The sequence below is a fragment of the Leopardus geoffroyi genome, chromosome B3 (genome assembly GCF_018350155.1).
Source record: "Leopardus geoffroyi isolate Oge1 chromosome B3, O.geoffroyi_Oge1_pat1.0, whole genome shotgun sequence".
In the NCBI taxonomy this organism is placed as follows: Eukaryota; Metazoa; Chordata; class Mammalia; order Carnivora; family Felidae; genus Leopardus; species Leopardus geoffroyi.
In genome coordinates this window covers 775582-802447 of record NC_059337.1, presented here as the reverse complement: position 1 = coordinate 802447, position 26866 = coordinate 775582, and the positions used below count along the sequence as shown (strand labels likewise).

The window sequence follows — 26866 nt, the reverse complement described above, 5'->3', positions numbered from 1 at the left end:
GCGTTCATCACAATCACTGAGAGAAGGGTGTGCTTTGGTGCTTCCCTCACCTTCCCGTGATTTTGTCACCCTTCACCTGTCTTTAACGGCGCCCGTTTAGCCTGGAATCTTCCGTCAAGAGTATTTGCGTCAGCTCGTAGCCTTCGTTCAGAAGTTGTTTGAAAAAAGTATCCTGTGGTTTTATATTTTTATCATTTAATGACTGCACGGATCAGGCCGGGTGCCTTTACCTGAGAACAGACAGGAAGGAAGGAGCCCCCTCCTCTCCCGGTGCCAGAAGGTCCCTGCAGGCCCTGTGCCCCCCGGTGGGCAGCGGGCCCCAGGCTGACAGGCACTCGCCTTCCACGTCTCACTGATCTGCTCCAAACAGCAGCAGCCTGATCAATTCCTAAGGCCTCCAGAGCGCCGACCTGATCGTCAGCAGGGGCCGGCGGAGGAGCATACAGGTGTCGGGGGGTCCAGTGAGAGGTTCATACAGGGCACCCAGCACAGAGCCCCGCTCAGGTTGCTCAGTGGGAGTTAGACGTTGAGGTCACAGTAAAGCCCCCCCATGACGCCCCTGCGGAGAATGGAACCCACGTCGAACGGGGAGGGGGCACGTCCCCCCTCCTCCTGGAGGCCGGTGTCATTCTGGCACCCAAAACAGGCAAAGCATCTCTCCCACCAGATCTCATAGATACAGAACATTCCAGATTGAATCCAGAATAACATAAAAAGAACGGTACGTCATTACACCGAGAAGGCAGGGCTGGTTCAATATTGACTCGGTCAACGTACTCTGTGTTTCTGTACTATTTTCAGTAGGAAAAACCAGTGAGCCTCGGGCCCCTGCCTCCCACCACAGTGCAGAGGTCGGTGTCTCACAGGCCAAGGGCAGAGGCCGTCCACTTACCAGGAGACATTTTGCACGTCACTTTCTGCTGGAGTCTCAGGCTCAAATGCACAGCCCCGTTAGAACCGCGCTGCTGACTGGGTAGCGTCGTCGGCCGGAGCTTGGGAAGAGAGCGCCCCTGGGCACGCAGGTGGGCGATCGGGAGGATGCCGCAGAGCGGGGAGGGGCTCGCTGTGCCTCTCCGCCAGGGAGGAGAGGTCTTTCACATAAAGTGTGCGGCTCCAAAGTGTTTGGAGCAGAAAGTGTGCTTTCACATAAAGTTGTTCAGCCAGACCACAAGCTTGCAGACTGGCGCTGTTTCTCCGTGGTGAAAGCCACGCCCGGCCCCCGGTGCCGGGCACCACGGGCGATGCCGGTGAGCAGGGGCATCCCGCCAGGTGACAGATGGCTTGTCACCGAGGCCGCTGTGACTGGTGAGCAGGGCTGCCTGCAGTCCCGGGTCGAGGAGATTGGGGGGTCGGGGCGTGTGCACCATCAATGAGCCACATCTGCGCGGGAGGGACGTGCTGGACAGAGGCAGCTGACTGCCAGGAATGGGCAGAGGGCAGGGTGGGGGCACAGGGGCCAGGCCCCGCCCACTTACCTTGCATCGGCCTTGGGTGAGTCACGCCTTCTGGGCTCCGGCGGGGCGCCGGGTTCCAGGAGCTCTTCCCAGGTGTATCCTGCAGACAGGCCACTGCCTCTTCCTTGAACTCGCCTCCCACCCTGTGTCCTGGACGGGTGTCTCCACTCTGCCTCCATGTGTTTCCTTGGCTCGCGTCCCCAGATCCCTTGCCACCATCGGCTTGTGTCCCTGCTTGTGTGTCCCCAGGGTCCTGTGCTGCCCTCGGTGGCAGCCATCACACTTAAGTAATGACTTACTCGGTGTCTGAGTCCCGCTTGCTGTGGGTGAGTTCAGGGCCATAGCATACAGCTGTACCAGCTACGCACCGCACAGCTCAGGGACACTATTCACGTGGACCAGGGATCAGCACACCTTTTCTGTAGAGGACCAGACAGATAGTTTAGACCGTGTGGGCCATGCGGTCTGTGTGGAAACTAAGCAGTCATGGGCGATCCACGAATGAATGGACGTGGCTGTGTTCCCCTAAGTCTCCGTTTATGGACACTAAACTGTGAGTGTCACGTATGTTCCCATACCGTGAAATACTATTTTGTTTCTTTCCAGACCACTTAAAAATGTAAAAATCCTCCTCAGCTTGCAGGCTATACAACAACAGAGAGCGGGCCACCCTTGGATGGAAAGGCTTTGTGTCGTAAAGTTGCCGCGTTCACCCAAGATATTCTGTAAACGCAACGTAATTCCAGTCAGTGCAGTATAGCGAGCCAGTCTTCAAGTTCAAATGAAGACGTACACACATATAAGTAACAGCATTTTAAAACAAGAACAACGAGGGGCGCCTGGGTGGCTCAGTCAGTTACGCGTCCGACTTCAGCTCCGGTCGCGATCTCGCGGTCCGTGAGTTCAAGCCCCGCGTCGGGCTCTCTGCTGACAGCCCAGAGCCTGGAGCCTGTTTCCGATTCTGTGTCTCCCTCTCTCTCTGCCCCTCCCCCATTCATGCTCTGTTTCTCTCTGTCTCAAAAATAAATAAACGTTAAACAAAATTAATAACAGAAAAGAGTCATTGGACACGGCCAGGCCATTCCCAAAAGAAGGAATTCAGATGGCTGATACACAGGAAAAGTGTTTGCTGAACGTAACAAGGCTTTTTTAAAAAGCAAATCAGGGGCGCCTAGGTGGCGCAGTCGGTTAAGCGTCCGACTTCAGCCAGGTCATGATCTTGCGGTCCGTGAGTTCGAGCCCCGCGTCGGGCTCTGGGCTGATGGCTCAGAGCCTGGAGCCTGTTTCCGATTCTGTGTCTCCCTCTCTCTCTGCCCCTCCCCCATTCATGCTCTGTCTCTCTCTGTCCCAAAAATAAATAAACGTTGAAAAAAAAAAAAATTTAAAAAAAAAAAAGCAAATCAAAGCACAGTGAGATCATTTTGTTTTCCTGTCAGGTGGGAAACGATGGTAATTTCTAGGTAGTAAGATTACAGGTGAAATTCTCACAGTGTATACTTTTAAAATGGATGCTTTGTCAGCTATATTTTTATAGTCCCAGCTTATGACGTTCCCAGCATGCTACTACAGAGGTCTGTGCAGTACTGGACTTTCAGAAGGTGCGTTTCCTTTTCGGTGCAGCCTGAGCAGTTGTCGGCTGGAGGTGCCTGGGGGTGGCTCCCCCGAGGGTTGCTGTGGCAACTCCAGGTAGTCCAGAGCCCCCGGGCTCCCTCAGGATCCCCTGAAAGCCCCCTAACGCCCACTCTTCTGTCTCAGATCAGACAGTCTTCCCTTCGTGCATTCTCACACACCCTTGGGTCAGTCTCTTGGTTTTGAACTGCCCGAAGGGTCTTCACATGCGGCCTGAAGGTTCTCGGAATTGGTATTTGTACCCTCGACAGGCTAGTTCAGGGGCCACAAAGAGACAGAAACCAGCCCTGTCAAAAGTCACTGTAGGGATTTGCCTAAAAGTAAAAAATGACTTCAGACCAGGGTGTGGCCCCTGGCCGGAGATCATGTGTTCCCACAGCTGGGGGTGTCTCTCATCGGGGGTTCATGTGTCCGCACACATTGGGGATGTCCCTGGTCGGGGATCTGTGTGTCCCCATACCTGGGGGGCCATTCTCGTGGGACTTCAGGGAGATGACAGTCAGGTCTCCCTCATGACCACACTCAGAATGAGAACTCAGGTGTCCTCTATGTGGATCCTTGATACGTTCCCCCAGTGCCACGTTTCTTCCAGTCTGTGTGTCTCGTGGGTATAATGGGGTCATGGGCTTCGCTGTTCAGCCCGAAGGCGGTGTCTGTCTCTGTCCCCGACTCCCCCACCCCACCTGCCCCCGCTGTCTCTGCACTTCCCTCCCAGCCCTCCTTCTCCCCTCTGGGGTCACAGAGCCCCCTGCCTATCAGAGCCCCTCTATACATGAGGGGTACCCCACGTTCTGCTCCCCACATCCCTGCGCCCCTCAGCACCCTCCACCCCGGAGCGAGACCCCAGGGCACGTGGTGCTGGGAGAGGGGACGGCTCCTGCACCAGCCCCCCCTGGGGGAAAATACCCTGTGCCTGGAACAGCAGAACAAGGGGGCGGGGGCGAGGAGAGAGCACAGACACAGAGAACATTCCGGGGAGAGGGAAAGCGGGGCTCAGAGGCTCCGGCTGCCCCAACTCTTCCTCTCTGGGCCTCTGTTTTCCGGTCCAAGAATAGGGTGTACGACCTTAGCATCCTACGGGACTCCCCGTCTGGTTCAGGACAAGCCCCAGCCGCTCTGGGGAGACCCTCCACCTCTCCCGGGGGGAGGGGGAGGGGCTGCAGGAGGAAGCAGGAGTCTGTCCCCGAGGAGACAAGCTGTGAGGACAGACTGGGCTGTGTTCTGGGGCCAGCTGCCTGCAGAGCCGTGGGCGGGGAGGGGGTGCCGGAGGGAAGCCAGGGCCAGTGTGGCTGCCTGGAGAGCACCAAGCTGCCAGCACAGCGCACATCCCCCGGCACGTCAGGGGGCGACGGAGCTGGTGCTTGGGGACACTGGGTCTTTTGCTCCCTTAACTTTGCCCCAAAGGGTGGTGGAGAGTGAGCGGTGACTGAGTGCCCCCCCCCCACTGAAATAGTCCCGTTAGTGGCAGGTGCGTCCCGTCGCACCTCCACGTTTTGTGTGAAAGACCTGAGGATCAGAGACGTTCGGCGTCTCGCTCGAGGTCACACAGCCAGGGGAGGGGCCTAGGCAGAGTGCAGCCCTGCTTCCTGCGGGTCTGAGGCCACAGCCTGTTTTGTACATCCCTCGATGGCCTTTACTCCACCGGGGCCCCCGTGTGACCCTGGGCTCCTCCAGGGGTCCCCAGGGGGCGCTCCCGGCAGGTGAGAACTTGGGGGCACAGGGAGGCCGGGAGCCAGTGCTGCGTTCAGGCTCCCGGGGCGCGGCCCCCACTTGAGGCCGAAATTCTCGACTGCTTTTTAACAAGGGTCCTGGTGTTCGTCCCACACCGGGCCCCACAGGTGACGCTGTCTGTGCTGGCGGTGTGTGTGCCGGGGTCTCAGGGGAGAAGGGGGCTCGCTTGCAGAGCCCCGCGGGGTCCTCAGGGGGCTGGCTTGGGGCGGGGGCGCGGCGCCCTGGAGGGGCAGGGACCCCCCCCGGGCGGGGCTCACCCCGCGCTTTCCCCTTCCAGCGAGACCATCATGTTCCTGCACCAGATTTTCTACCAGGGCCTGAAGGCCCGCATCTCCAGCTGGCCCACGCTGGTCCTGGGTGAGTAGCTGGCCCTCCTCGCAGGGCCCCCGGCCGCCCACCTCCCCCCAGGGCCCTCGCCGGGGCCGCCGTCCGGGCCGGGGGTGCTTCCGTCCTGGAGCAGCTCCCCCCAGAAACCCACCGAATCCCCCAGAGGGAGAAGAGAACGCACGTGTTGGCAAAAACTGCGTTTCTAGGAGGAAACGGCGTATTTTTAGGTACTTATGTACTTTTCCCTTTTAAAAATAATGTGTATGTACCCATTTGAGAAAATTTGAGAATCTAGAAAAGGGGAAAAGGTTTAAAAATATCAATCGTCGTTCTCCTTCCAAAGATAAGTGCTATAAACATTTCAGTGTGTTTTCTTCCAATTTTTTTTCTATGCAGAGATCTTGGGTTTTTTTTCCCCATTTTACATAATTGCAAACATACTGAATTTAGATTCTGAATCTTGCTGCTGTTTTATTTATTTTTATTTTTATTTATTGATTTATTTTGCCTAACTTCACAGCACCAGTGTTTTCTTACTCTGGAAGCATCCTTTTTGCTGGGTGCGTAATGCTTCGGTGCCCGTTGCCGGCTCAGAAGTAATGATCTCTGCCAGTGACGACTTCTCCTCACTATCAGTTTCCAAAAGCAGAATTACTGACCCAAAGCTTCCCTGCCCTCGGGCCATGGATGCCTCTGACCGGGCAGGTGCTTTCTCTTGTGTTCTCAAGTCAGAGACCCCCCACTGTCCCCAAGGTCAAAATCAGAGCGGCCTGGACAGACGGGGGCCACCCCTCCTGTCCTTCCCAGTCGAGGATGCCGTCCACTGGGCAGAGGAATGCCCCGTCCAGCAGCCCCTGCCCAGAGTTTATGACCAGGACACATCCTTTTCTTTCTTAACGGGGTTGAGCAGCGGTTTCGGTGGGTCTATCCCACCCGGCGAGTGTTGAGATCTAGGGAGAGTGGTTGGGCTTTGGGGGGCTGGGAGGGCAGGAGGCCGGCGGGGGACCCACCTCACCGAGGCGGGTCTGGAAAGACAGGAACGGAGGGGCACGTGGGGGAAGGGACGGGCTCGGGTGGGTGTGTGGTGTGGCAGGAAGCCATGTGGTCAGGAGACCTGCTTCCACGTCTGCCACAGAGTCCCCGCGTGACCTCGGCCATCACTTGTGTCACAGGTGGGACAGGCTAGGAGGGAGGCCTCCTGGGAGCCCTCGTGTGACACGGTGAGGGAGCCAGGGCAGGGGGCAGTTACAGCGGAGGCTTCGGCCGACCCCACAGAAACTCCAGAGCTGGGGTGATTCAGAGATGTCACAGACTGAGGCGGGCCCCCCCCCCCCCCGCTTCACACCCCACCCGGGCCCGCCGTCGGGTCGAGCATGACTTGGGCGAGGCCGCGTCCCTCCGCAGAGAGCACTTCCAGGCAGGCCTCCCAGCCGGGAGCCGTCAGGGTGTGCGGCGTCCCGAAGGGGTGGGGGCCCCCCGCCGCAGCCCGCTGCTGGCCCTCTGGCCCACGGGGGCCACGCCAGACGGGCCGTCTCCACGAGTCTGCGGTTCGGGGGTGGCCCCAGCGCCCCTCCGGCCGGCCCTGGATAGGGCGGCGGCACCCCGAGGCGGGCCCCCCGGGCCCCCCGCCCCCCGCTGAGCCCGCCTTCCCCGCAGCCGACCTGTTCGACATCCTGCTGCCCATGCTGAACATCTACCAGGAGTTCGTGCGGAACCACCAGTATAGCCTGCAGATCCTGGCGCACTGCAAACAGAACCGGGACTTCGACAAGCTGCTGAAGCACTACGAGGCCAAGCCAGACTGCGAGGAGAGGACGCTGGAGACCTTCCTCACCTACCCCATGTTCCAGGTGCCGGACGCCTTCCCCTCCTCCCCCGTGTTCCAGGTGCTGGATACCTTCCTCACCCACCTCGTGGTCCGAGTGGCGCCTGGGGGATGTGGCCGAGTGCGGCCACAGTGAGGAGGGGGCCTGGCCCTGCAGGGCGTGGGGGCTGCCCGGGGCAGGCGATGGGGAGCTGGCCCCTGACCCTGGCCGCGCGCCCCATCCAGCGCCGCAGAGCGGGCTCTCTGGGCGGGTGCAGGCCCGGCCGCGGGGCCCGAGCCCACCAGCCTCCGTGGGACGCCGCAAGGGACAGAGTGCAGCCAGTTCCCTCCCCAGCCCTGCTCCTGGGAGTCCTCCCAGCTGAGGGCCCTTCTTTCCTGCTCTCTCTGTCCTTCTGTGCTGCTGCTCTGTCTCTCCGTGTCCCTGTCTCCCCATCCCTGCCTCTGCCCCCTGCCCCTTCCCGCCACAGATTCCCAGGTACATCCTGACGCTGCACGAGCTCCTGGCCCACACCCCTCACGAGCACGTGGAGCGGAACAGCCTGGACTATGCCAAATCCAAGCTGGAGGAGCTGTCCAGGTGAGCCGGGCTCTGGGCGCCCCCAGCAGGAACTTCCAGCCCCGGGTGGTAAAAGCTGGCGGTCAGGGTCAGGGTCAGGGTCAGGTCAGGGTTGGGAGGAAGGGGCTCAGCCTACGCCAGCGAGAGGCAGAGCCCCTCGAGCAGACTGACGGTTCGACGCTCACGCCTGAGCGGGCACCGGGCAGGATGGCATGGCCCATGTGTGCCCGGCGTGGATGGTCCGGGGAAGGGCACCCAGAGGGGCCGTTTGCTCTGTCTTCCAGCGTAAATGTGTCAGCCCCATGGCTTCACGTGCCCGAGACTCTGGTCAGCGACCCCGCACCTGGCCCTCCCCGCCCCCCCCTCCGCGCCCCATCTCCAAAGCCGGGGAGCGCGCCTTCTGCACAGGCAGAAGCGGGCTGACCCCTCTCCCGGGACCCTGGGCGTCGGTCTCAGGCCAAACGCCTTGGCTCCCGTATGCCCCCTGCACCCAGGCAGGAGATAGATGATGGTGGCCGGTGGCAGATGGTGGCCGTGGGGGTGGGGGTGGGGGTGGGGCTCCGATTCCAGGTGCATTTTGAAGGCGGAACCAGCAGGTGTCTCTGGCGAGTTAGGCGCAGCCGCAGGGACTGGAGGCCGGGGCTGCCGGTGGCCAGGACGGAGACTGCGGAGGGCGGTTTGGAGGGGAGTCCTTCCTGTTCCTCGGAATCTCCCTGGGGCTGGGCTGGACCTGAGACGGACGGATGGCACAGGGGCAGGCACAGGAGGGGGCAGGGCACTTGTGTCTGGGGGTCAGAGGTCGCCGGCTCAGAGACGGGCCTGTCAGGAGGCTGGTGAGACCACCAGGGATGAGGGCTGAGCCCCAGGGGCTACACCACGCAGAGCCCAGACCGAAGGGGCCCTGAACCCGCAGGGTGTGGAGCCCCCGTCCTGCCTGGGCCCCATCAACCACTCGTGCCCTGAGAGGCTTCCCCAGGCTGACGAGGGGCCGCCGGCCGGGCCACAGCTCCCACCTGGGCAGAGGGAGGACGGGCGGGTCCAGGGCGGGGTGAGGGTGTCCTCAGGGCGTGATTTCAGACAGGCAAAACCACTGGGGAGTGGGCACCCTGTCCTTTCACGTCCCAGGGAGCTGTCCCTGCACATTCCTCCCCCAGGAGGAGCCTTGGGGCCCCCGTGAGGCAGCGAGGCTCCTTGTCACTGCTGGGCACCCCGGCCCGTGCAGGCAGGGGTCCCGGGGGCACATGCAGGTCAAGGTGTTTGGCCCGAGACCCCGACTCCCTTCCCCCGGCGTCCTGAGCACTTGGCCGGCCCTTCCTCTGTCCCAGCCAGTGACCTGCACCTGGGCCCTGAGCGAGGCCCTCACCGCACAGGAGGGAGCTTTCCTGTCTCCGTGGCAACAGCCCTGTCACCCCCACCCTGCCTGGGGCCCTGGGGAGAGCTTCCAGCCCCCCTAAGCTGTGCTCACAGACCCCTCCCCAGGACTGGCCCTGCCCTCGCTGGCTGGGCTCACAGAGAAGCAGGCACCACCTCCAGCCGTGTGCCCCGTGTGCCCCCTGCGCCCGGACACAGACCCCGGCCCCGGGCTGGCACGGTCCGATCAGCTGCACCTCGCGTTTATCTGACGACAAGACCAGTTTCGCTGCTTGGTTATCACCCCTTATTTTTCACTAAATACAGCCCTCTCCCAGGAGAATCCGTACCTTCAGCAAAAAAAAAAAAAAAAGGTTTCTGTTACCCTTGGCTGCTGAATCCCTTCCGGGGCGCCAGCACAGCCCCACCGGTCCCTCCGGAGGAGGGCTGGGGCCTGGGCTCTGAGGACAGCATCGCAGGGACACCGAGGCCCGGCCACATGCCCCGTCTGATAACCAGAAGAAGAAACAGATAGAAATACGCGTTCAGGGACCTGTGGTCAGTGACCGCTGCCCTTTGCTGAAGTGCGGGCCGTGCGCCAGACGCAGGGTCAGCACGTGGAGTGCATCGTCCCCCGTCCTCGCCCCAGGGTCCTCCCCTCCGGCCGGCTCAGGACAGAGGCGTGGACTCACCTCTCAGCACCGTGCAGCTTCCACGGGCCGCCCCTCCCGCTGTCTTGGGTTCGGACTTTGTAAACCACACGCACGGACCTTCCCTCTTGGCTTCCTAGTTGTGGAATCAGACAAAACGGGCTTTGTGCCTCTCCTGGAGTACGTGGGCGCTTTTTCCAGACCCCTCCCCAAACTTACCCGTCACCTTCCTGACCCCCCGGAAACTCACGGCCCCCTTTTCTGCAAAGCTCATTTAAAAGCAGGTAAATGGCGCCACCTCCTGGAGAGGATGGGTGCCACCGCGGTCAGAACCGGACAAACAAGAGAGACACCCAGAGTCTCAGAATAATGGCCGGCTTGTCCTGCTTCCCTCCCCGATGGGCTGGAGCCTGTGGACTCAAGTCAGGCTTCCCCTGAGCCAGCTGGGTTGCTGGCACCCCAAAACTAAGTCCAGAACCCAAACAACATTAAGGAAACAACCGTATAAAGAGCATTAAAGGAAAGACTAGCAAGTGCAAAGGCCCTGAGGCAGAGGTGAACATGGTTTGTTCTGTGGATGGAAATAAGGCCAGCAGGGGCACATGGGCCGGAACAGTGAACAAGGGACGTTTGCTATGCTCCCATCTTCCTCCACAGTCTGCCGTCTATTCCACATGGGTCAGACTTTTAGATCAGACACACTTGCTTCCTAATTGTTAATCTCCGTTTCCTTTTCTCTGAAATAAGAACATTTGCCTCCTTGGGTTTCCAGAAGAATAAAATGAGATCGTGCCTGTCGAGCGTCCTGCACACAGCAGGCACTTGATAAATGCATGCCCTCTCCCCCTTCGTGACTGCAGGCTCAGAGAATCCAAGGGCCGGCCTTTCCTGCTAGGACTGCCAAAGGCCTGGCCATTCCCTCCTTCTGCCTCTGACTTATTTCCTGTCCCTGCAGGATAATGCATGACGAAGTGAGCGAGACAGAGAACATCCGGAAAAACCTAGCCATCGAGCGCATGATTATCGAAGGCTGTGAAATCCTGCTGGACACCAGCCAGACTTTCGTGAGACAAGGTACGTCCCCTGTGCCCTGCCCTCCCCCGCCCCAGGCAGCCCCAGGGACACCTCCAAATGGCATGTCTGCTGAGTGTCTCGGGGCCGCTGGAGGCCTGTGGACGTCGTACCCCCACCTGCAGACGCAGACACCGTTGGCCTCCAGGTTCCTTTCCCCCAGAGGGGAACACACTCCTTCCCAGGCGGCCCGGTCTGTCGTGTGTCCCCGTGAACACGGACACCACGTTCTGGGGAGCAGAGGACGAGGGCAGGTGCGGACAGGCCTGAATCTAGCGTTCCCAGCCCCGAGGAAGGCGGTGTGGCTCAGTGCCCGTGTCCTCGGCCTCTCGGGGACGGTCACGTTCACGGTGGCTCCCTTTCCTCGCCTGGGAGGTGCAGCCCCACTGAGGGCCGGCGTGGCGGGGGGCTGGCTGCCGGTGCCAGGACCTTGGGGCCTCGGTGCTTCTGAGGGTTGTCCCACCCAGAGCCCACGTCCCATGGGGACCGGCTTGTGCTCGCCCGCCTCAGAGGTCCCTCCGTCCGGCCCTGGGCCTCTCTGGCCAGAGGGAGAGCTGCCCACACCTCCTGCAGCCTGGGCAGCTGGCCCTGCAGGTGTCCTCAGCTTGGAGTTTTACTCTAAGGCCCCGTATGACCCCCATGCCCCTCCCCTGTCCACCCTGCCTTGGTTGGGCGGCGCCGGGCCCACGCTGCGGTGGCCAAAGAACGGCCCCTCTTGGCACGGGCAGCGTCCCTGCAGACCAGGAATCTGCTCTGTTCCCCGAGCAAAGTGCTTCTTCCTCTCCCGTGGGGCTGTGCTGGACCTGGAACCAGGCGGGGGGGGGGGGGGGGGACCAGAAGCCGTTTCTCACTCGTTCATCACGCATCTAGCACCGGCGCCTGCCTCGTTCATGCCGGGCCAATGCTGGGCTCCAGGGACACCCAGAGAGTAGGCCGGTCCCCCCTCCAGGAGCGGACAGTGCAGGGGATCCTGAGGAGACAGACGCAGGACGGGGCTCCAGGCAGCGCCGGACGGGGCGGGAGGCAGGGTGAGGGGAGTCGGGCAGGCCTTCCTGGGAGGGAAGCACAAACAGGAGTTCACGAGGTGGAAAGGAAGGGCTTCCCCGCCAAGGAGCGGCACTCGGAGCCACAGGTAACGAGCTGAGCGAGGAGGGAGCGCAGAAGAGGGCCGGGCAGGTGCCTGACCGTCGGAAGGCCCAGGGGGAGGAGGGGGAGGAGGGACGTGTGGGGCGGGAGCAGGGGCAGCAGGTGGCTTCTTCCCCCGGATGGCCCTGCCCGCGAGTGGCCTCCCGCACGTGGTGTCAGGGACGGGGCCGGCGTGCTGTGCCTGAGCACTCGTGTCTGCCGTGGCCGCGGGGCCGTGCCTGGTGCTGACCCTTCTGCTCTAGAGCCGGCTCCCCGTGTGTGCTGCCCCCACCCCCATCCAGCCCTGCATCCCCGCCACGGGGGACCTGTCCTGGAGGCTCCTCCACCTGCCGGGGCCCCGGCAGGGGGCCGAGGGGTCCTGCCGGGACTGGCTGACGGGGCTGAGAGAGCGTCCGGGGTGCACCTGCTACCAGGACCCGGGACTCCCCCCCTCCCGGCATCGTGACCCACCTGAGAGCTGGCCGGCGGCGGGCGTGGCTCTGGGACGGGGGCTCAGGGTCTGCCCTCCGCCCACAGGCTCCCTCATCCAGGTGCCCATGTCTGAGAAGGGCAAGATCACCAGGGGCCGCCTGGGGTCTCTGTCCCTGAAGAAGGAGGGCGAGCGACAGTGTTTCCTGTTCTCCAAGCATCTCATCATCTGCACCAGGGGCTCTGGCGGGAAACTGCACCTGACCAAGGTGAGGGCTGCGGGGGCTGCAGAGGCTCGTGGCGGGCACCACCACGGGGGCCCGGCTGACCCTGACCTGGGGCCCAGACGGCGGGCCAGGGATCAGACACACGAGAGTGCACACGTGTGTGCTGGTCTGACGGGCGGGTCGGAGAGAGCTGGACACAGCCGGGTTTTCTGCCGGAGAAATCACGGGGAACACGGGAGCGCGTGTCAGGACCCCCAGAGGAGCCCCCGACCGCTGGTGCCAGGGCCGAGGGCCCCGGGGGTCTAGACAAACCGCCGAGAGGCGCGCGTGTGAGGGGCCAGGTGGAGGACGGCACCTGCCGAGGCCGGAGCAGCGCCCAGAGCCCCCTCTCAGGAGGAGCTCGCGCAGCGGCACGCGCAGCGGCTCGCGGGGCATCCCAGGCACGATGTGCCAGCAGGAGAGCAGACACGAAGGGCCGTGCTCGGGACCCCGCGGCCCTGCAGGAGACCGCACGCACTCTGCTGATCGGCCCGTCCCCAAAGCAAGGGGGAACGCTCGCTGGCAGGGGGATGCCGTGATCGCGGAGGTGGTTTTCCCAGGGGGAGACTTACCCGCCACACAGACGTGCTGACCCTGCAATTTCCCCAAACGAGGGGAACTCGACAGTGTGGTCGTGGGGGACTGCACTCCGCCTCCCTGGGACAATTAAGTAGTCACAGAGGGCAAAAGTGACGGGGAATCAGCACCTCAAACGCCTCCTGCTCCTTCACAGACCACAGGGCCTTGGCTCATGCCGTCCCCTTCTTTCTCCCCTGGAAGACCGCCTTCCTGTCCTTCGTGGCTACTCAGGTGCCACCTGCTGTCAGCCTGCACCCAGCTTGGCACATTGCTTATCTCACTGCCCCGCGTTCAGGACCTGGCCCCGACTCAGTCTCTCACACGCACGAGAGCCTGGAACAGCCCAGAACTGCCCCTGCCCGTCTCTCCCTCAGTTCCCTGTCTGCAAAGCAGGGGTGACCATCCTCACCAGAGGCCCTGCAGAGGCACAAGCAGCTGGCGGTGGGGGCGCATCTTCCCGGTCGAGGCAGAGCACCTGTGAACCGCGGTCTCCCAGAGAAGCGCGCTTCGGAGGGTCTCGGGTCTGAACACGCAGTGGCGGCCTAGAAAAGGCCGGAAGGTGCCCTCGATTGAGCCAGAGCCTCGGGCAAGCCGCTCTTCCAGACCCGGGATGCCTGGCCCAGAATGCACAGAGACGCTACGAGATGCTGTGGCTGCGGGGAACGCACCGCTTATGTTGACACGTGCACAAATCGGCCGTTTGGCTGCACGAGGGGAAGTCAGCTTACGGCGAACGCTCCAGTTTCGACCGAATTCCGGGTCAGGGAGAGCTCTCTGGAGCCGTTAGCTCCGGAGTCTCGGCTGAGGATCTCTGTCGGGCTGGGGGGACGTTTCCTGCCGGCGGGGGTCAGCGGGGCAGGTCGAACTGGAGACACTGCCTGAAAGCACGTGTCTTTACCTTTGTCAGCCTTGTCGTATTTTGGTTGGGGGTGTTTGTTCGGGCTTTTCTCATAAGGAGCACGGAGATGCTCGTCAAGTCCCAGCACCCGCTCCTGCCAGCAGGTGTGTCACCAGGCCTCGGTTAATCCATCTGCGCGATGGGGGTGAAGACGCGTCCCTCGGGGATGCCGTGGCGTGGTGCCTGGGACGCAGTACCTGCTTGGCGGGTAACCGCCATCGTCACTTTCAGTTACGTGGTCCTGAACTTGTAACGATACTCGCGGTAGCGAGCCCTTGCGTAAGCGTTACCGTGGGCCAGGCGCTCCCCAAGTGCGCACACTCAACTCTTGGAACGACCCGCCGAAGCCAATACGGTTACTTCCCCGTTTTACGGATAAAGGACCTGAGGCGTCTAGAAGCCCGCAAGCGGCAGAGCGGGGACTGGGTCCCGGGCCGGCAGTCTGGCTCCAGAGTCTGTGTCCTTGAACTACAGGCTCAAAGTGAAGCTGTGAAACTACCCCAAGGTCTTCCAGAAGGAAGAGCACGTCAGGGCTCGATGGGGCTTTACCGATGGTCAAGCCCGGGGCTCGCCCGAGGCCACCGAGCAGCAAAGCGAGAAGCAGAACCCAGGATTGGGGACACCCCGATGCCCCCTCCAGCCCCGCTGCCCCCCGGGCTGCCGTCCCTGCAAACGCCTGCGTGTAGATTGAATGTGTGGCCAGCGTCTCTGTCGCCATCAGTTATTACGTTACTTACCCACTTATCCGCCCCGTGGGACAAATTACCCACATCCAAGGTCTCAGCTTCTGAGTGAGGAGGCCTGGAGCCCCCGGCTGGGCGGGTGGGGCCCGGGGTCTCTCGAGCTGGCGTCCAGGCTGAGCTCTCCCACTGTACCAGCCTTCCTGCTGTGCCTCCCCCAGAATACGTGGTCCCAGGGACCCCCGCAGAGCAAGCAGGGGGCTGTGGCTCCCACAGGCGCACAGCATCTGAGACACAGGTGACCGAGTCTGGCCCGCACTTGGCAGGGAGGGGAGTGGACCTCAGCCCCAGGGGGAGGGGGGGGGCGTCGGTAGCCTGCACCCGCGGCTGTGGTCCCTGTTCACCACGGTGCTGGGGCATCCGATGCCCGGAGGTGCTCCCACTCTCAAGGACCCAGATGCCCCCGATAACGGGCAACCAGTAGGTTGCGACCCCAGCTCTAAGGGTCCAGGTGACCTCAGGCGTGATCCCCGTCTCCGATCTCGTCTCCTCATCTGTAAAATCAGAACGAGACGTGTGCGGAGTCCGGTAAACCCCTGTCCAGGCTGCAGACGTGGAGTCTCAGCCCGGAATCGGGGATGCCGCAGCCCCCGCCCCACCCACCCTTGACCCTCGTCCCTGGAAAGCCCCCGAGACAGTCCCGCCTGATCTGCTTCGTGGGGGCCCCGATGCGAAGAGCACGTCCTTCCGCGTGGGAACCAGAGTGCCCGCGCGGAACGTGATGCACACAGCCTCGCACTTGTATGGCCGTGCCACGCCCCAGTCCCGGGGCCCTTCACCGGCCCGTGTCCTGGTGACTCGAGGTGGCCCTGCTGTCTTTCAGAACGGGGTCATCTCCCTCATCGACTGTACCTTGCTGGAGGACCCAGAGAGCACGGAGGAAGAAGGTAGGGCTGGGGGCCGCACGCGTGCCCGTGGGCACGGCCGCCCCCACAGACTCTCACCCACCCCAGACCTGCCGTGTCGCGGGGGACGTCCCGCTCTTGGACCCAGGGAAGCCGGGCCCGCAGTGGGAGGGCCTTGGTCCGCTTCCCTGTTCCTCCCACACTCTTCGGGCCCCCTGAGTGGTTGGCGCCGTTCAGTCTGGGGTCACTGCGCTCTACCGAGCACGTCCACGGGTGCCACGCACGGGTCCACCGAGCACCCCCACGCACAGGTCCGTGGGCGCCACGCACGAGAGGCCGGAGAGGCCCTGGGCCTGCTCTGTGCTCTAGTGGGAAGTGCGGGGACATGTGACACCAGCAGGGGGGGACCCAAGGGGGGTTGCCCCGGCAGTGGGGAAAGGGCTCTGTGGGATTTCCCTCCCCGGCATCCCTGGGGGACGGGGTCATTGTTTTCAGTTACGGGGGGGCGGGGGGTCACTAGTGTCACTTGATTGGGCTAAGGTTGGTCCTCGTGTCCCTTCACTGCCCCCCCCCCCGGGGCACAGGACCCTGTGTCTTCACCCTTCCCCAGACTGGGGTGCCCCGGAACAGGGCTGAGCCACCTTGGATCCTGGTCCGGGCCCGGGACTCGGGCTGGGGATCTGCCAGGCGCCGGGAGCCTCGTCCACACACACTCAGGCCCGTGCCCCCGGTCAGCCCCGGTGGCAGGGCTCTGTGCCTTCCCTGCACGTCCACTGGAGCCGAGCCAGGCAACCCCCACGGGAAGCATAGGCTTGGTCTGTCTGGAGCGTCCTTGGCCATGGAACCTTCTCCAGTCGTGGCCTCGTCTGGGCCACGGGAAAGCCCAGGCTTCAGTGCAGTGGTCAGGCCCCAAAGCCACTTTCCCTCCGGGGCCAAGGGAGGTAGAGGCCCTGCGCTGTGCAGCCTCCCTCGGCACCCTCGCTCACAGGCGGGCGCCCCGCTTCTCAGAGGACCCGCCGGCATCCCCTCCCCGCGTCACCACACGGAACAGGCTCCCCTGTGCCCAGCAGGAAACCCTGAAATCCTGGAGGGTCCCGACTGGAAGGGACAGGGGCCCCAGAGACACCACATGGTCTCTGGACGTGCACGGGGGCGTCCGCGTCTGGGGCGGGAAGGGCGCCCCCACGGCCGCGTAGTGACCGCAGGACAGAGCCGGGCTTCTGCGTCGTTCCGCCAAGTGGTTCCCCGGTTCACGAGGGCACAGTGAAGGCACCCTAAACTGTGAGCTCGGTCTTCCAGCTCCCAAGACTTGAAGGAAGCTCCCAGGTGGAGAACAGTAACGAAAATGCAGAGAAGGCGCTTTGCTCTTGGGGAGGCCCACACCGAGCTCAGTGTCTGGTTGGGGCCGTGAAAGTGCGAGATCTGAAGTTCCCCATCCAGCCCCGCCTGGTACCACCCTGGGATGGCGGGAGGGCCCGGCCCCGAGGCCGTTCTCGTCCTGGCCTCGCTGCCGCCCTGCGGGGGGTCTCCAGGACGTTATCACTCGTGACCTCAGCTACCCCGAGATGTGACGAGGGCAGGGGGGTGCCCACAGCTCTGTTGCCGGACCGCCCACGTGTTGTAAGCTGCTTCTCAGCCCAGGTCCTTGCTTTGTCCGTCTCGAGGGGGCTCCCCTCCCCCCGGGAGTGCAGGGGAGAATGTCTGATGCAGCGAGTGGCCGGGTGCCCGCTCCCTCCACCACCACTGTCCTCCAGGGGGTAAGACAGACAGGGCCTTGTCAGAGGTTTCCCGACTCAGAGAGACCCCACTCATGCTAACTCTGTGTTTTGCCAACCGGAAGCCAAAGGGTCCAGCCAAGACATAGACCACTTGGATTTTAAGATTGGAGTGGAGCCCAAGGATTCCCCGCCTTTCACGGTCATCCTGGTGGCCTCGTCCAGACAGGAGAAGGCGGCGTGGACCAGTGACATCAGCCAGGTGAGCAGGGTCACCTGTTCCTGGGAGTGGCAGGGGAGGAGGGTGTGGGGGGGACGGGCTCCACGTGCTCAAGGAAAAGACACAAGTTCCCTCCAAGCGCTGCCCTCACGTTGGCAGAGTGGGAGGAGAACCCTTGGCACCTGCATCTCATACTACGGTGATTTTTAAAAGTCCGGGTTTTTGAGCTGCCCCCAGGCCCCAGCAGACTTACCAGATGCAAGAGCATTTTAGCACCTGCCACGGGCCATTGGTAAGCAAGAAAAGTCTGAGCATCCTAAGCCCAGGGGTGCTGGAGACCACAGAGAGAGGGGAAAGGCCCCGCACGGCCTCGGGTCAGCTACACAGAGCGCCCCGGCCTCCATCGGGCCTGCCCAAGCGTTAGGGCCGTGAGCACAGCAGGCAGGGAAAACGCAGGCTTTCCAGGGAGGGGTGAGCAGAGCCGGCAAGCCACTGACTCCTGTGAGACCAGGCAGAGTCTGCCTGGAAGTCAGACAGGGAGTCTGGGACATGGGAGTCTGGAAGAGGCTGTCTGCGCCCTGGGCTCCAGGACAGGTGGTGGGTTAGTAAGCCCCTCCCCGCAGCCAGGAACCCCTCCCCGGCCGTCTGCCTGCAGCCTGCCCTCTGTGGACTGAGGGAGCAGTGGACGGCAAAGCTGGGGATCCGCTCTCTTTAATGCTGGCCCCCCGCCCCCGACCATCCGCTCCCCCAGCTCCCTGGCCTGCTGCCCGTCCGGAAATGCCGGAAGAACGAGGCAGGACATACCATGTGGTAGATGTGTGCTCTTTCTGGGAGCGCAGTGTGCCCCAGAGAAACCCGGAAAACCAGACACTAGGAAAGAGTGCTGATCCCAGCAGGCGTCAGGGCCCCCAGCCCATCCCCGGGCCCCCTCACGCCTCTGGGGAGCTCTGTCCACAGCCAGGCGCCCCGAGTTTTGGTGTTGCTGGCAGAGGCAGAGGTGAAGAAGCCTAAGAGCAGCGGGGTGGAGACACTGGGCCGGGCAGCGCAGGGAACAGGAACCTTCCTCTGAAAGTCCCGCCCCCCCGCCCACCTCCGGGGGCGCTATTAGTTAAGCCTCCGACTTCGGCTCAGGTCATGATCTCTTGGTTCGTGGGTTCGAGCCCCACGTCTGGCTCTGTGCTGACAGCTTAGAGCCTGGAGCCTGCTTCGGATTCTGTCTCGCTCTCTCTCTGCCCCTCCCCTGCTCACACTGTGTTCTCTCTCTCAAAAACAAATAAATATTTAAAACTTTTAAAAATAAAAGTCCCCCCAAAGATCTGGGGGCCCAGCCTTGACCGGACGCTGGTCCCCAGCACGGGGCAGGGCCGTCCCTGCTGTGCCAGCCTCTCCCAACTTTCTGGTGACTTTGAGCCCCCTCCACACACACATCCTCAAAACCAGGAGATTCTGAACCGAGAGGAAACCCTCCCATGGCAAAGATGTGAAGGTTTCGGGGAGGGGGGCAGTGAGAAGGGAAAAAGTCCTCCCCGCCCCCTCTCCCCCGGAAAAGAGGTGTTTTCATTTGGGGGGGGGCTGCTTCTTCAAAACAGAATATGGATTTGAATTTTCCGGAGGCTGAAAGGTCAGTGCGTCTTCCCCTGTGCAGGCAGCCTAACCACCCCCTGCCCGAGGTGGGAGCTTGGCCACGGAACCGCCCGCGGCCTCAGAGCATTGGCCGAGGGTGGATGGAGGACCCGGGGTGCAGGACAGCATGCGCACTCAGGGGCGTAGGGGGCCAGCCTCCGGCAGGGGGGCCCCGACGACCGTGGCTCTGACCTCGCCCTTCACGCTAGACCCCAGAGGTCAGCGACAGACCCTCCAGATCAGGCGCCTCCTCTTGCGAACAATCTGGCTGCGTAGGAGTCATTGTCCCCGCTTTGAAGTCAGGGACAGGAGGCCCAGCGAGGTCAGGCAGTCCCCCAAAGGTCAAGGAAGGGGAGCTGACCTCCAGACGCGACGAAGGAAGGCTGTGCCCCACCCGCCCGTGCCTGGACGACACCCTCAGGCGCGCGAGGACCCCGCGTCAGGCTGGGCACGCCGGCCGCCCCCTCGGCGGCGGCCGGGCCCTGACCCTGGGCCTCCCTGATTCCAGTGTGTGGACAACATCCGCTGCAACGGCCTCATGATGAACGCGTTTGAGGAGAATTCCAAGGTCACCGTGCCGCAGATGATCAAGTAAGTGCCCGCCAGAGCCTGCTCGCGGCCCGGGCAGCAGCAGGGCCTCCCCGGGGTGCTGGGCCGCGTCTGTACGGTTTGGGGGTGTCTGCCTGCTTGTTGGTTTTGACTTAACGTCTGTTTGGATGATGGCTTTGGCTTAGTTTCTGTTTCATAAAACGTGGATTTTCGCGGCAGGCTGTTTAAACGACGGCACAGGTGAAGCTTTGTGCTGCCTTTGTTTTTTTTCTCAAGTGGCTATTTTTCTTCTTCTAATTACGAAATGAGAACACTGCAGAAACACGGGCCGCGGGGCCGCGGTGTTTGTCTCAGCGGGTGCAGGGGCGAGGGGGCCGCAGGCCACACCGTCCGACCTCCCTGGCCACCGGGCCTGCTCCTTCCCCGGCCCCTGGCCTCACCCTCCTCCTGCCCTGTCCTGGCGGCGGCCCGCGGGTCCCTGACGCCCCGGGGGCCTCAGGCGCGTGCTTCAGCCCCGGCGTGAAGGCGCCTCTGTGCGCACAGGGCCGGGGAAGCCCAGGCGGGGTCGTGCGCGCAAGGTCTGCTGCGCGTCCGGGCGACCCCGGGAGTTGGCGTTCAGCTCCGTGACGGCACAGCGGGGGCCGGCGGAGCCCGAGGAAGGTGTGAACGTGAGGGCAGCATCCCGGTCCCCAGCCCTGGCTCCGTGTGTCACGACGGACGGTGACGTCACGTTTCCGAGCTCAGGCTTCTCGCAAGCGGGAGATGGCGATACCTCCTGGATTTGTGTTGCTGGGGGTCCGAGGACGTGCATGTTTATCCTTCACGTGCAGAGAGCTGGTGGTGGTCCTGCAGTGAGTGTAGACGCCTCCGACGGCCCGCTCGGGGAAGCTCAGGTGTGCCTGAGCCTGCGTCCTGAGCCGCGTTCCCCGTCAGCCCGCTCTCGGAGGGCCCAGCGCAGCAGCTTGCTTGCTGACCCAACCTGTGCTCTCTGATGCGACGAGACAAAAGGGAGGGCTGTTTTCACGAGCAAATTAAAATCACGCGGAATCAAGGCTGAACGCGGAGCGGAAGCCCACTCGTCTGCCCAGGACGCCTCTTGAGGCTGCAGAAGCGAGCGAGGTGTCGCCTGTGAAGGTGAAAATAGTGACAGAGTGAAGGGAACGTCCAAACGGAAGGGACGTGCCGAGGGCACACAGCCCCCAGGCTCCAGGGGGAGCGGCCACGGTGGGCGGTCCTGCGAGAACGTGGGAGCAGCGGCGATCAGACGTGCTCTGTGCTCACCCTGCAGTGAGAGACGCGCGCGGGAAGTGATGAAACACCGCCGTGAGTCAGAGACGGAGTCGGGGTGGCGCTGGAGGGGCCAGACGTCTAGTGCGATGTCACCTGGTGCAGTGGGCAAGACGCCCCAAGAGGGGACATCAGAGCTGACCGTGAGGGTGGTGGCGGGGAAGGGCGCTCTGGGAGGAGGGAACAGCATGAGCGAAGGTGCAGAGGCAGGAAGGCCCGTGTGTGTGGGTGACGATAAATCACCCCGTGGGGCTGAGTGGGGGGTAGAGGGCGCGTCGTGGGGGTGGCAGCCTGCGCGGGAGTGGCGGCTGCGTTCACAGCCAGTCGAATGGCGCAGCGCGTCTGTTCTAAGCCCAGTGAGACACGGGGGCACCTGGGGTCTCCGTCAGTGAAGCGTCCGACTTCGGCTCAGGTCACCATCTCGAGGCTCATGGGTTGGAGCCCCGCGTCGGGCTCTGTGCCGACGGCTCGGAGCCCGGAGCTGCTTCGGATTCTGCGTCTCCCTCTCTCTCCCTGCCCCTCCTTTGCTCACGTTCTGTCTCTAAACACTTACTTTTAATTTTCTAAATGAAAAAATACACGAACACGGTGAGCCACTGGTGTGGCACCTGGTTTACAGGGTGTCACCGTCCTGCCCTGGCCCCAGCAGCCTTCCCTGCCGACGGGTCGGCGACGAGCCGGCCCAGGTGGCCCCACAGCGGGGTCCTGGGCCAGCAGAGCGCGAGCTGTGTCCGGCACCCTGTGTTTCCAGGCTGGGGGGGGGGGGGGGGGGGGGGGAAGAGCCAGAGTGGGCGTGGCCAGGCGTTCACACTGAGTGTTCCTGTGCCTCGTGCCGACCGTGTCGTGAGCGTCTGGCGCCCGCTCGGTCCTTCCATCCTCAGCGAGCGTATGCCCACCATGTTGCACGCTGTTTGCTCGTTCGTCTGCCCTCCTCGTGTGTTTTCTCATGTTTTCTAGCACAGGTGGGTTTTCGTAAACAACACGGAGCCACGCGCTGCGAATGGGGGGCGAGGTAACAGGCGGAGTCGGGATTTCCTCTGTGGCTCTTACAGCTGCCCCGGGTGGGGACGGGCTCCCCCAGCTGCCACTCTGGCAGGAAGTGAGTGGGGATCCGTGGTGGCCAGGGGACAGTCCCCGTGTATGTCCCACACAAGCCTGAGTTTCTGGCACGGTCCCCACATCGGACTGTGAGTCAGGAGGGTCCTGACTTGGGGTCTGCGGGACAAAGAGGCAGGAAGTTCGGGCCCTCTGGTTGTGTGGCTGCTGGTGGACACAGGAGAGGGGGGTCCACAGCCACGCAGAGAGCTGAGGGGTCCCACTGCTTCAGCCCCGACTCCCGGGCACTACAGCTCGGCCCCAGCAGGTGGCCTCCAGGACGGGTGGACTCAAGGTGAGCGCCCTCCCGGGAAGGGGGGTGATGCACTGGAATCTCACCAAGAAGTGTGGGGTACGAGGTCAGGACGTGCTCACGCTGGGAGGGGCTGAAGACCCCTTCTCACAGGGGCAGACATCTGGCACATGGCCTGCGAAGGAATCATCAGAATCGGTGCGTCTTTACTGGACTCGCCCACTTTACAGATGGGGAGCTGAAGTCAGGGTGAACGGAGACCCTGTAACCAGCAGTGATGGCCAGTTTCAGAGGAGAAGGGGGAAAGGAGGGGGTTTCTAGCCTTCTCTACCCATGCAGTGGCAGAAGGAGCCCAGAAAGAAAGTGCTAGAAGCAAACAGCTGCCCGAGGGGCCCGGCAGCCCCCATTAGGGTGCCAGGCCCGTGCTAGGCACTCCGGGACGCGTGAGGTGTCGGCCGGCCGTGCGGGAGCCCCCCAGCCCCAGGCTGAGCCCTTCCCACCTGCAGACACGGTCTCCTGTCCGCGTCTTCCCTCCTTCCGAGCCGGGTGCCTCTCTGTCCCCTCGTGTGCCTGACGCCCTCTCTCGCTGCTTTAGCCCTTAGCAGCGGTCTGAGCCGGGAGAGACCGAGCGCATCGCTTGGCTGATTTCCGAGCACCCAGTCTGCTCTCTCCTTGGACTCAGCAGTGTTCTCTCTTGCTTCCAGGAAATCTTTCTCATCTTAGATTATCACGCATTTTCCTGAGTCGTGGCGAAACCCCACCCAAGATTTTATAAAGCGTCTGCCTTTCGGCAAAGTTTCCTTGGAGGGTCCCCTTCGTGCGTCTTCAGGAAGGTCTCCAAACCACGTTGCCTTTCCAGGCTCTGTGGGTTTCCCGTGTTTTCTCGTCCTGAGAAGCAGTCCCCACTCGATAAAGGCGGTTTGCTTATCCGTGGATATTTCCAACCCCAGGGGCATTTCCAAAGAAGGCCCTTAAAGGACAGCGTCTGCACCCCTGACAGAAAGGCCCCCAGGAGTGCCCGTGACATCCATGGGGGGGACGCCCGATTACCTCCCGAATGAGCTGGGCACTGCACAGCATTCTGGGCCCATGAGGCACGGACTTCATTAAATATTTGCAAAAGCGCTGTGAGGTGAATCTTGATATTTCCATTTTACAGCTGATGAGACCGAGTACCTGGTCTGATGCCACACAGGAAACAGGGCTGACAGGTGTCATTTGATTCCAAGCCTCGTGTCCTCCCCTGTTGTGTGACGTGTTCTGGCCGTGACAACCTTTATGAGCTGCATTCGTATTTCTTCAGATTTTTTTTTCGTGGAAGCCCATTTCGATGATTCCCAGGCTTATCCTTTTAGCAACGTCACGTATCAATTTGCTCGTTTAGGTACTTTTCTGATCATGTCCCACCAGAACACAGGCCACTTAGGCAGCCTGCTCCCCGTGCATAAGAGTGACCAGATAAGATACGGTCACCAGTGCGGAAGGACTTAGGGCAAACAAAACGTGAGGAAGGAAACCTAGGAGGCCCGGCGGTAAATGCACTTGCTGTGTCCCTGCTGCAGCGAGCAGTACACCTGATCCCAGGCGTCTCGCGACCTTGACAGAAAGGAAAGTGTGGGTACAGAGGTTCGTGGTGTCCAGAAGTGGGAACCACCGCTGCCCCGGGGCCGTCGTGATGGAAATGCACCGCAAGAGCGAGAGAGCGCCCTCCTGTGGCCTCGGCACCCAAGGGCGCTGCTGGCTCCCACCGCCCCGGGAGAGGCCGCTGACCTCAGGCCCCCGCCGCCCCAACCTCAGGTCCCTGCCCTCAGGCCCCCACGGCCTGGTCGGCTGCACCTGACACCTGCCCGAGGGCTGAACCGTGCTGCCTCCAGATCCAATGTGGAAGGTCCCAGAAGAAGAGTGGAATTGCTTCAACTCAGATTCCCTGCCAAGCAGAAATCACTTCAGCCAGGGGTGCAGGGCTCCGGAAGCTCTGGTCCAGGACACCTGCCCAGCCCTGCGGGTCTTACTTTTAGGGAAATACCTGAAGTCCAGCCATCTGCTGCTGGCTAGGGACTGACCTTGATACTTTAATAGGCAGCCGGGTGGGAAGTCAGGGAGGGTGTGACCTGCCCTGAGAGACCTGCTAAGAAGCCCCCAGGCTGGGGTTCAGGCTTCATCCCTCGTGGCTCTCAGGAGCCAAGGGGGGAGAGAGCGGCCGTGCCTGCTGCCGGGAGAGATCATGGTAGGAAAAGAAGTGGGATTTTCAGACAAAGAAATCAGACTCTTGGGGACATGATCAGTGGTTTGTTTACGTGTGTGGACTCTGGCTCACGGGGGCTCATTAGGGGCCGTACGGCCCCTGATTTTGATTTGTGAGTTCATTTTCTGGAGGGACGTATCTGTGAAGATCTCGTAGGGCCTGGTGGAGAGCCGCAGCCTGTGACAGCTCTGTGTCCCCTGTCTGGGGTCCCCAGACCACAGCGGTAGCACTTGCTTGCATTCCGGAGCCCCTTGGAGAGCAAGTAATGTGTTCTCAGGGGTGCTGAGCTCCCCTCCCCCAGAGCCTGGGCTAAAACGGGGAACCACCCTTCGACAGATTTTGGGTAGATTTTTCGAGGCCACCTTGCAGGGTCTCAGCCCTCGTGGGGGTCTCACTCCGGCTCCCTTCCCTACAGAAACCCAAGACGCTCGGTATCTACGAGCAGCCGATGCCCCAGAGGCACGTAAACCATCAACTGGTTTCCAGATTTCTCTGCAGTTTGACCTCTGGGAATCCCCCTTCTAGCTTTTTTGTGCTTATTTGGTTTTTACTGAGACGTAATTCACGTAACACACAAGTCCGCATCTCCGCCCTGCAGTTTAGCGGGTTTTAGTGCATTCGCTAAGTTGCGCAAGCTCCAGTACCGCCTCACCGCAGAATGTGCCCGTCACCCCTCAGCAAACCCCATGCGTGCTGAGGGCCGCTCTGGTCTCTGCCACCCCCACCCCTGGCGGCCAGCAACCTGCGCTCCGTGTCTGGACGTGGCCATCTGGCACACTTCCCATAAACGAAGCCCTACAGTACGCGGACTTTGTTTCTGGATTCGTGCACTCGGCCTGTCCAGACCCCGCCGCACAGGAGCACCTGTCAGGATGCCACTCCTTCTCGCAGCCGAGGGATGCTCCGTGAGGACAGACTCCCCTGGCTTGTTCCGTCACCGGCTGGCAGACCGCGTGTTGTTTCCCCTCCGGGGCGGTTTGAAGAGCGGAGCCGTGAACGCTGGTGGACGGGTTTCTGTGTGAACAGATTTCCCTTTTATCTTGTGAGCTCAGCGACACGTGCTTTGTAAGCTGGCCCCGGGTCGTCCAGCGCGTCTGGGAGTTTTCTGACGTCGGGCAGGTGGGATGCCGTCCGGAGGAGGCAGCATCTTGCGGGGGGGTCGTCCTCCGCACAGGAGGCCCGTGGTCCTTCGGCGCCCCGTCCGTCCGTCTGCCCTTGGCCGTTGCACGTCGGGGAGACGGTGCCGGGTGGGCTCCTGATCTCAGACCCCGTCTCCCCGCGGTCCTCCCCCGCCCCGCAGGTCGGACGCCTCCCTGTACTGCGATGACGTGGACATCCGCTTCAGCAAAACCATGAACTCCTGCAAAGTGCTGCAGATCCGCTACGCCAGCGTGGGCCGGCTGCTCGAGAGGCTGACGGACCTGCGCTTCCTGAGCATCGACTTCCTCAACACCTTCCTGCACTCCTACCGCGTCTTCACCACCGCCGTCGTGGTCCTGGACAAGCTCATCACCATCTACAGAAAGCCCATCAGCGCCATCCCCGCCAGGTGCGTAGGCCGCCCCCGGGGACGTCGGGGGGACCGCAGACATGACCTGTTGGGTCACGTGGACACCTCCCGGGGCCGGGGGTCTGTCTCTCCCTCACCCTGGGGGGCTGACCGCCCCCCCCAGCTGTCTCTCCCCCGCCCTGGGGGCTGACTGCCCCCCCCAGCTGTCTCTCCCCCGAACTGAGGGGCTGACCGGCCCCCCACAGCTGTCTCTCCCCTGCCCTGGGGGGCTGACCAGCTCCCCCCAGGCCCCAGCTGCCTCTCCCCCACCCTGGGGGGCTGACCGCCCCCCACAGCTGTCTCTCCCCCGCCCTGGGGGGCTGACCGCCCCCCACAGCTGTCTCTCCCCCGCCCTGGGGGGCTGACCGCCCCCCACAGCTGTCTCTCCCCCACCCTGGGGGGCTGACCACCCCCCCTAGCTGTCTCTCCCCCGCCCTGGGGGGCTGACCGCCCCCCCCAGCTGTCTCTCCCCCGAACTGGGGGGCTGACCGGCCCCCCACAGCTGTCTCTCCCCTGCCCTGGGGGGCTGACCAGCTCCCCCCAGGCCCCAGCTGTCTCTCCCCCGCCCTGGGGGGCTGACCGCCCCCCCCAGCTGTCTCTCCCCCGCCCTGGGGGGCTGACCGCCCCCCCTAGCTGTCTCTCCCCTGAACTGGGGGGCTGATCGCCCCCTCCCCAGCTGTCTCTCCCCCGAACTGGGGGGCTGACCGGCCCCCCACAGCTGTCTCTCCCCTGCCCTGGGGGGCTGACCGCCCCCCCCAGCTGTCTCTCCCCCGCCCTGGGGGGCTGACCGCCCCCCCCAGCTGTCTCTCCCCCACCCTGGGGGGCTGACCGCCCTGCCTAGCTGTCTCTCCCCTG

The 26866-nt window shown here is 62.7% G+C and overlaps 1 protein-coding gene across 2 annotated transcripts in view; it reads left to right on the top strand.

Annotated features, from left to right (window-relative positions):
• Positions 1–26866, top strand: part of RASGRF1 (Ras protein specific guanine nucleotide releasing factor 1) — a 100829-nt gene that overhangs the window by 44709 nt on the left and 29254 nt on the right. For both annotated transcript variants that reach the window (XM_045448552.1, XM_045448551.1), the window contains exons 6-14: positions 5092–5171; positions 6798–6991; positions 7434–7543; positions 10478–10596; positions 12256–12416; positions 15454–15517; positions 17316–17452; positions 19542–19624; positions 25763–26011. In XM_045448552.1, coding sequence (XP_045304508.1) covers positions 5092–5171; positions 6798–6991; positions 7434–7543; positions 10478–10596; positions 12256–12416; positions 15454–15517; positions 17316–17452; positions 19542–19624; positions 25763–26011 — 1197 coding nt within the window. The remainder of the gene's footprint in view (positions 1–5091; positions 5172–6797; positions 6992–7433; positions 7544–10477; positions 10597–12255; positions 12417–15453; positions 15518–17315; positions 17453–19541; positions 19625–25762; positions 26012–26866) is intronic.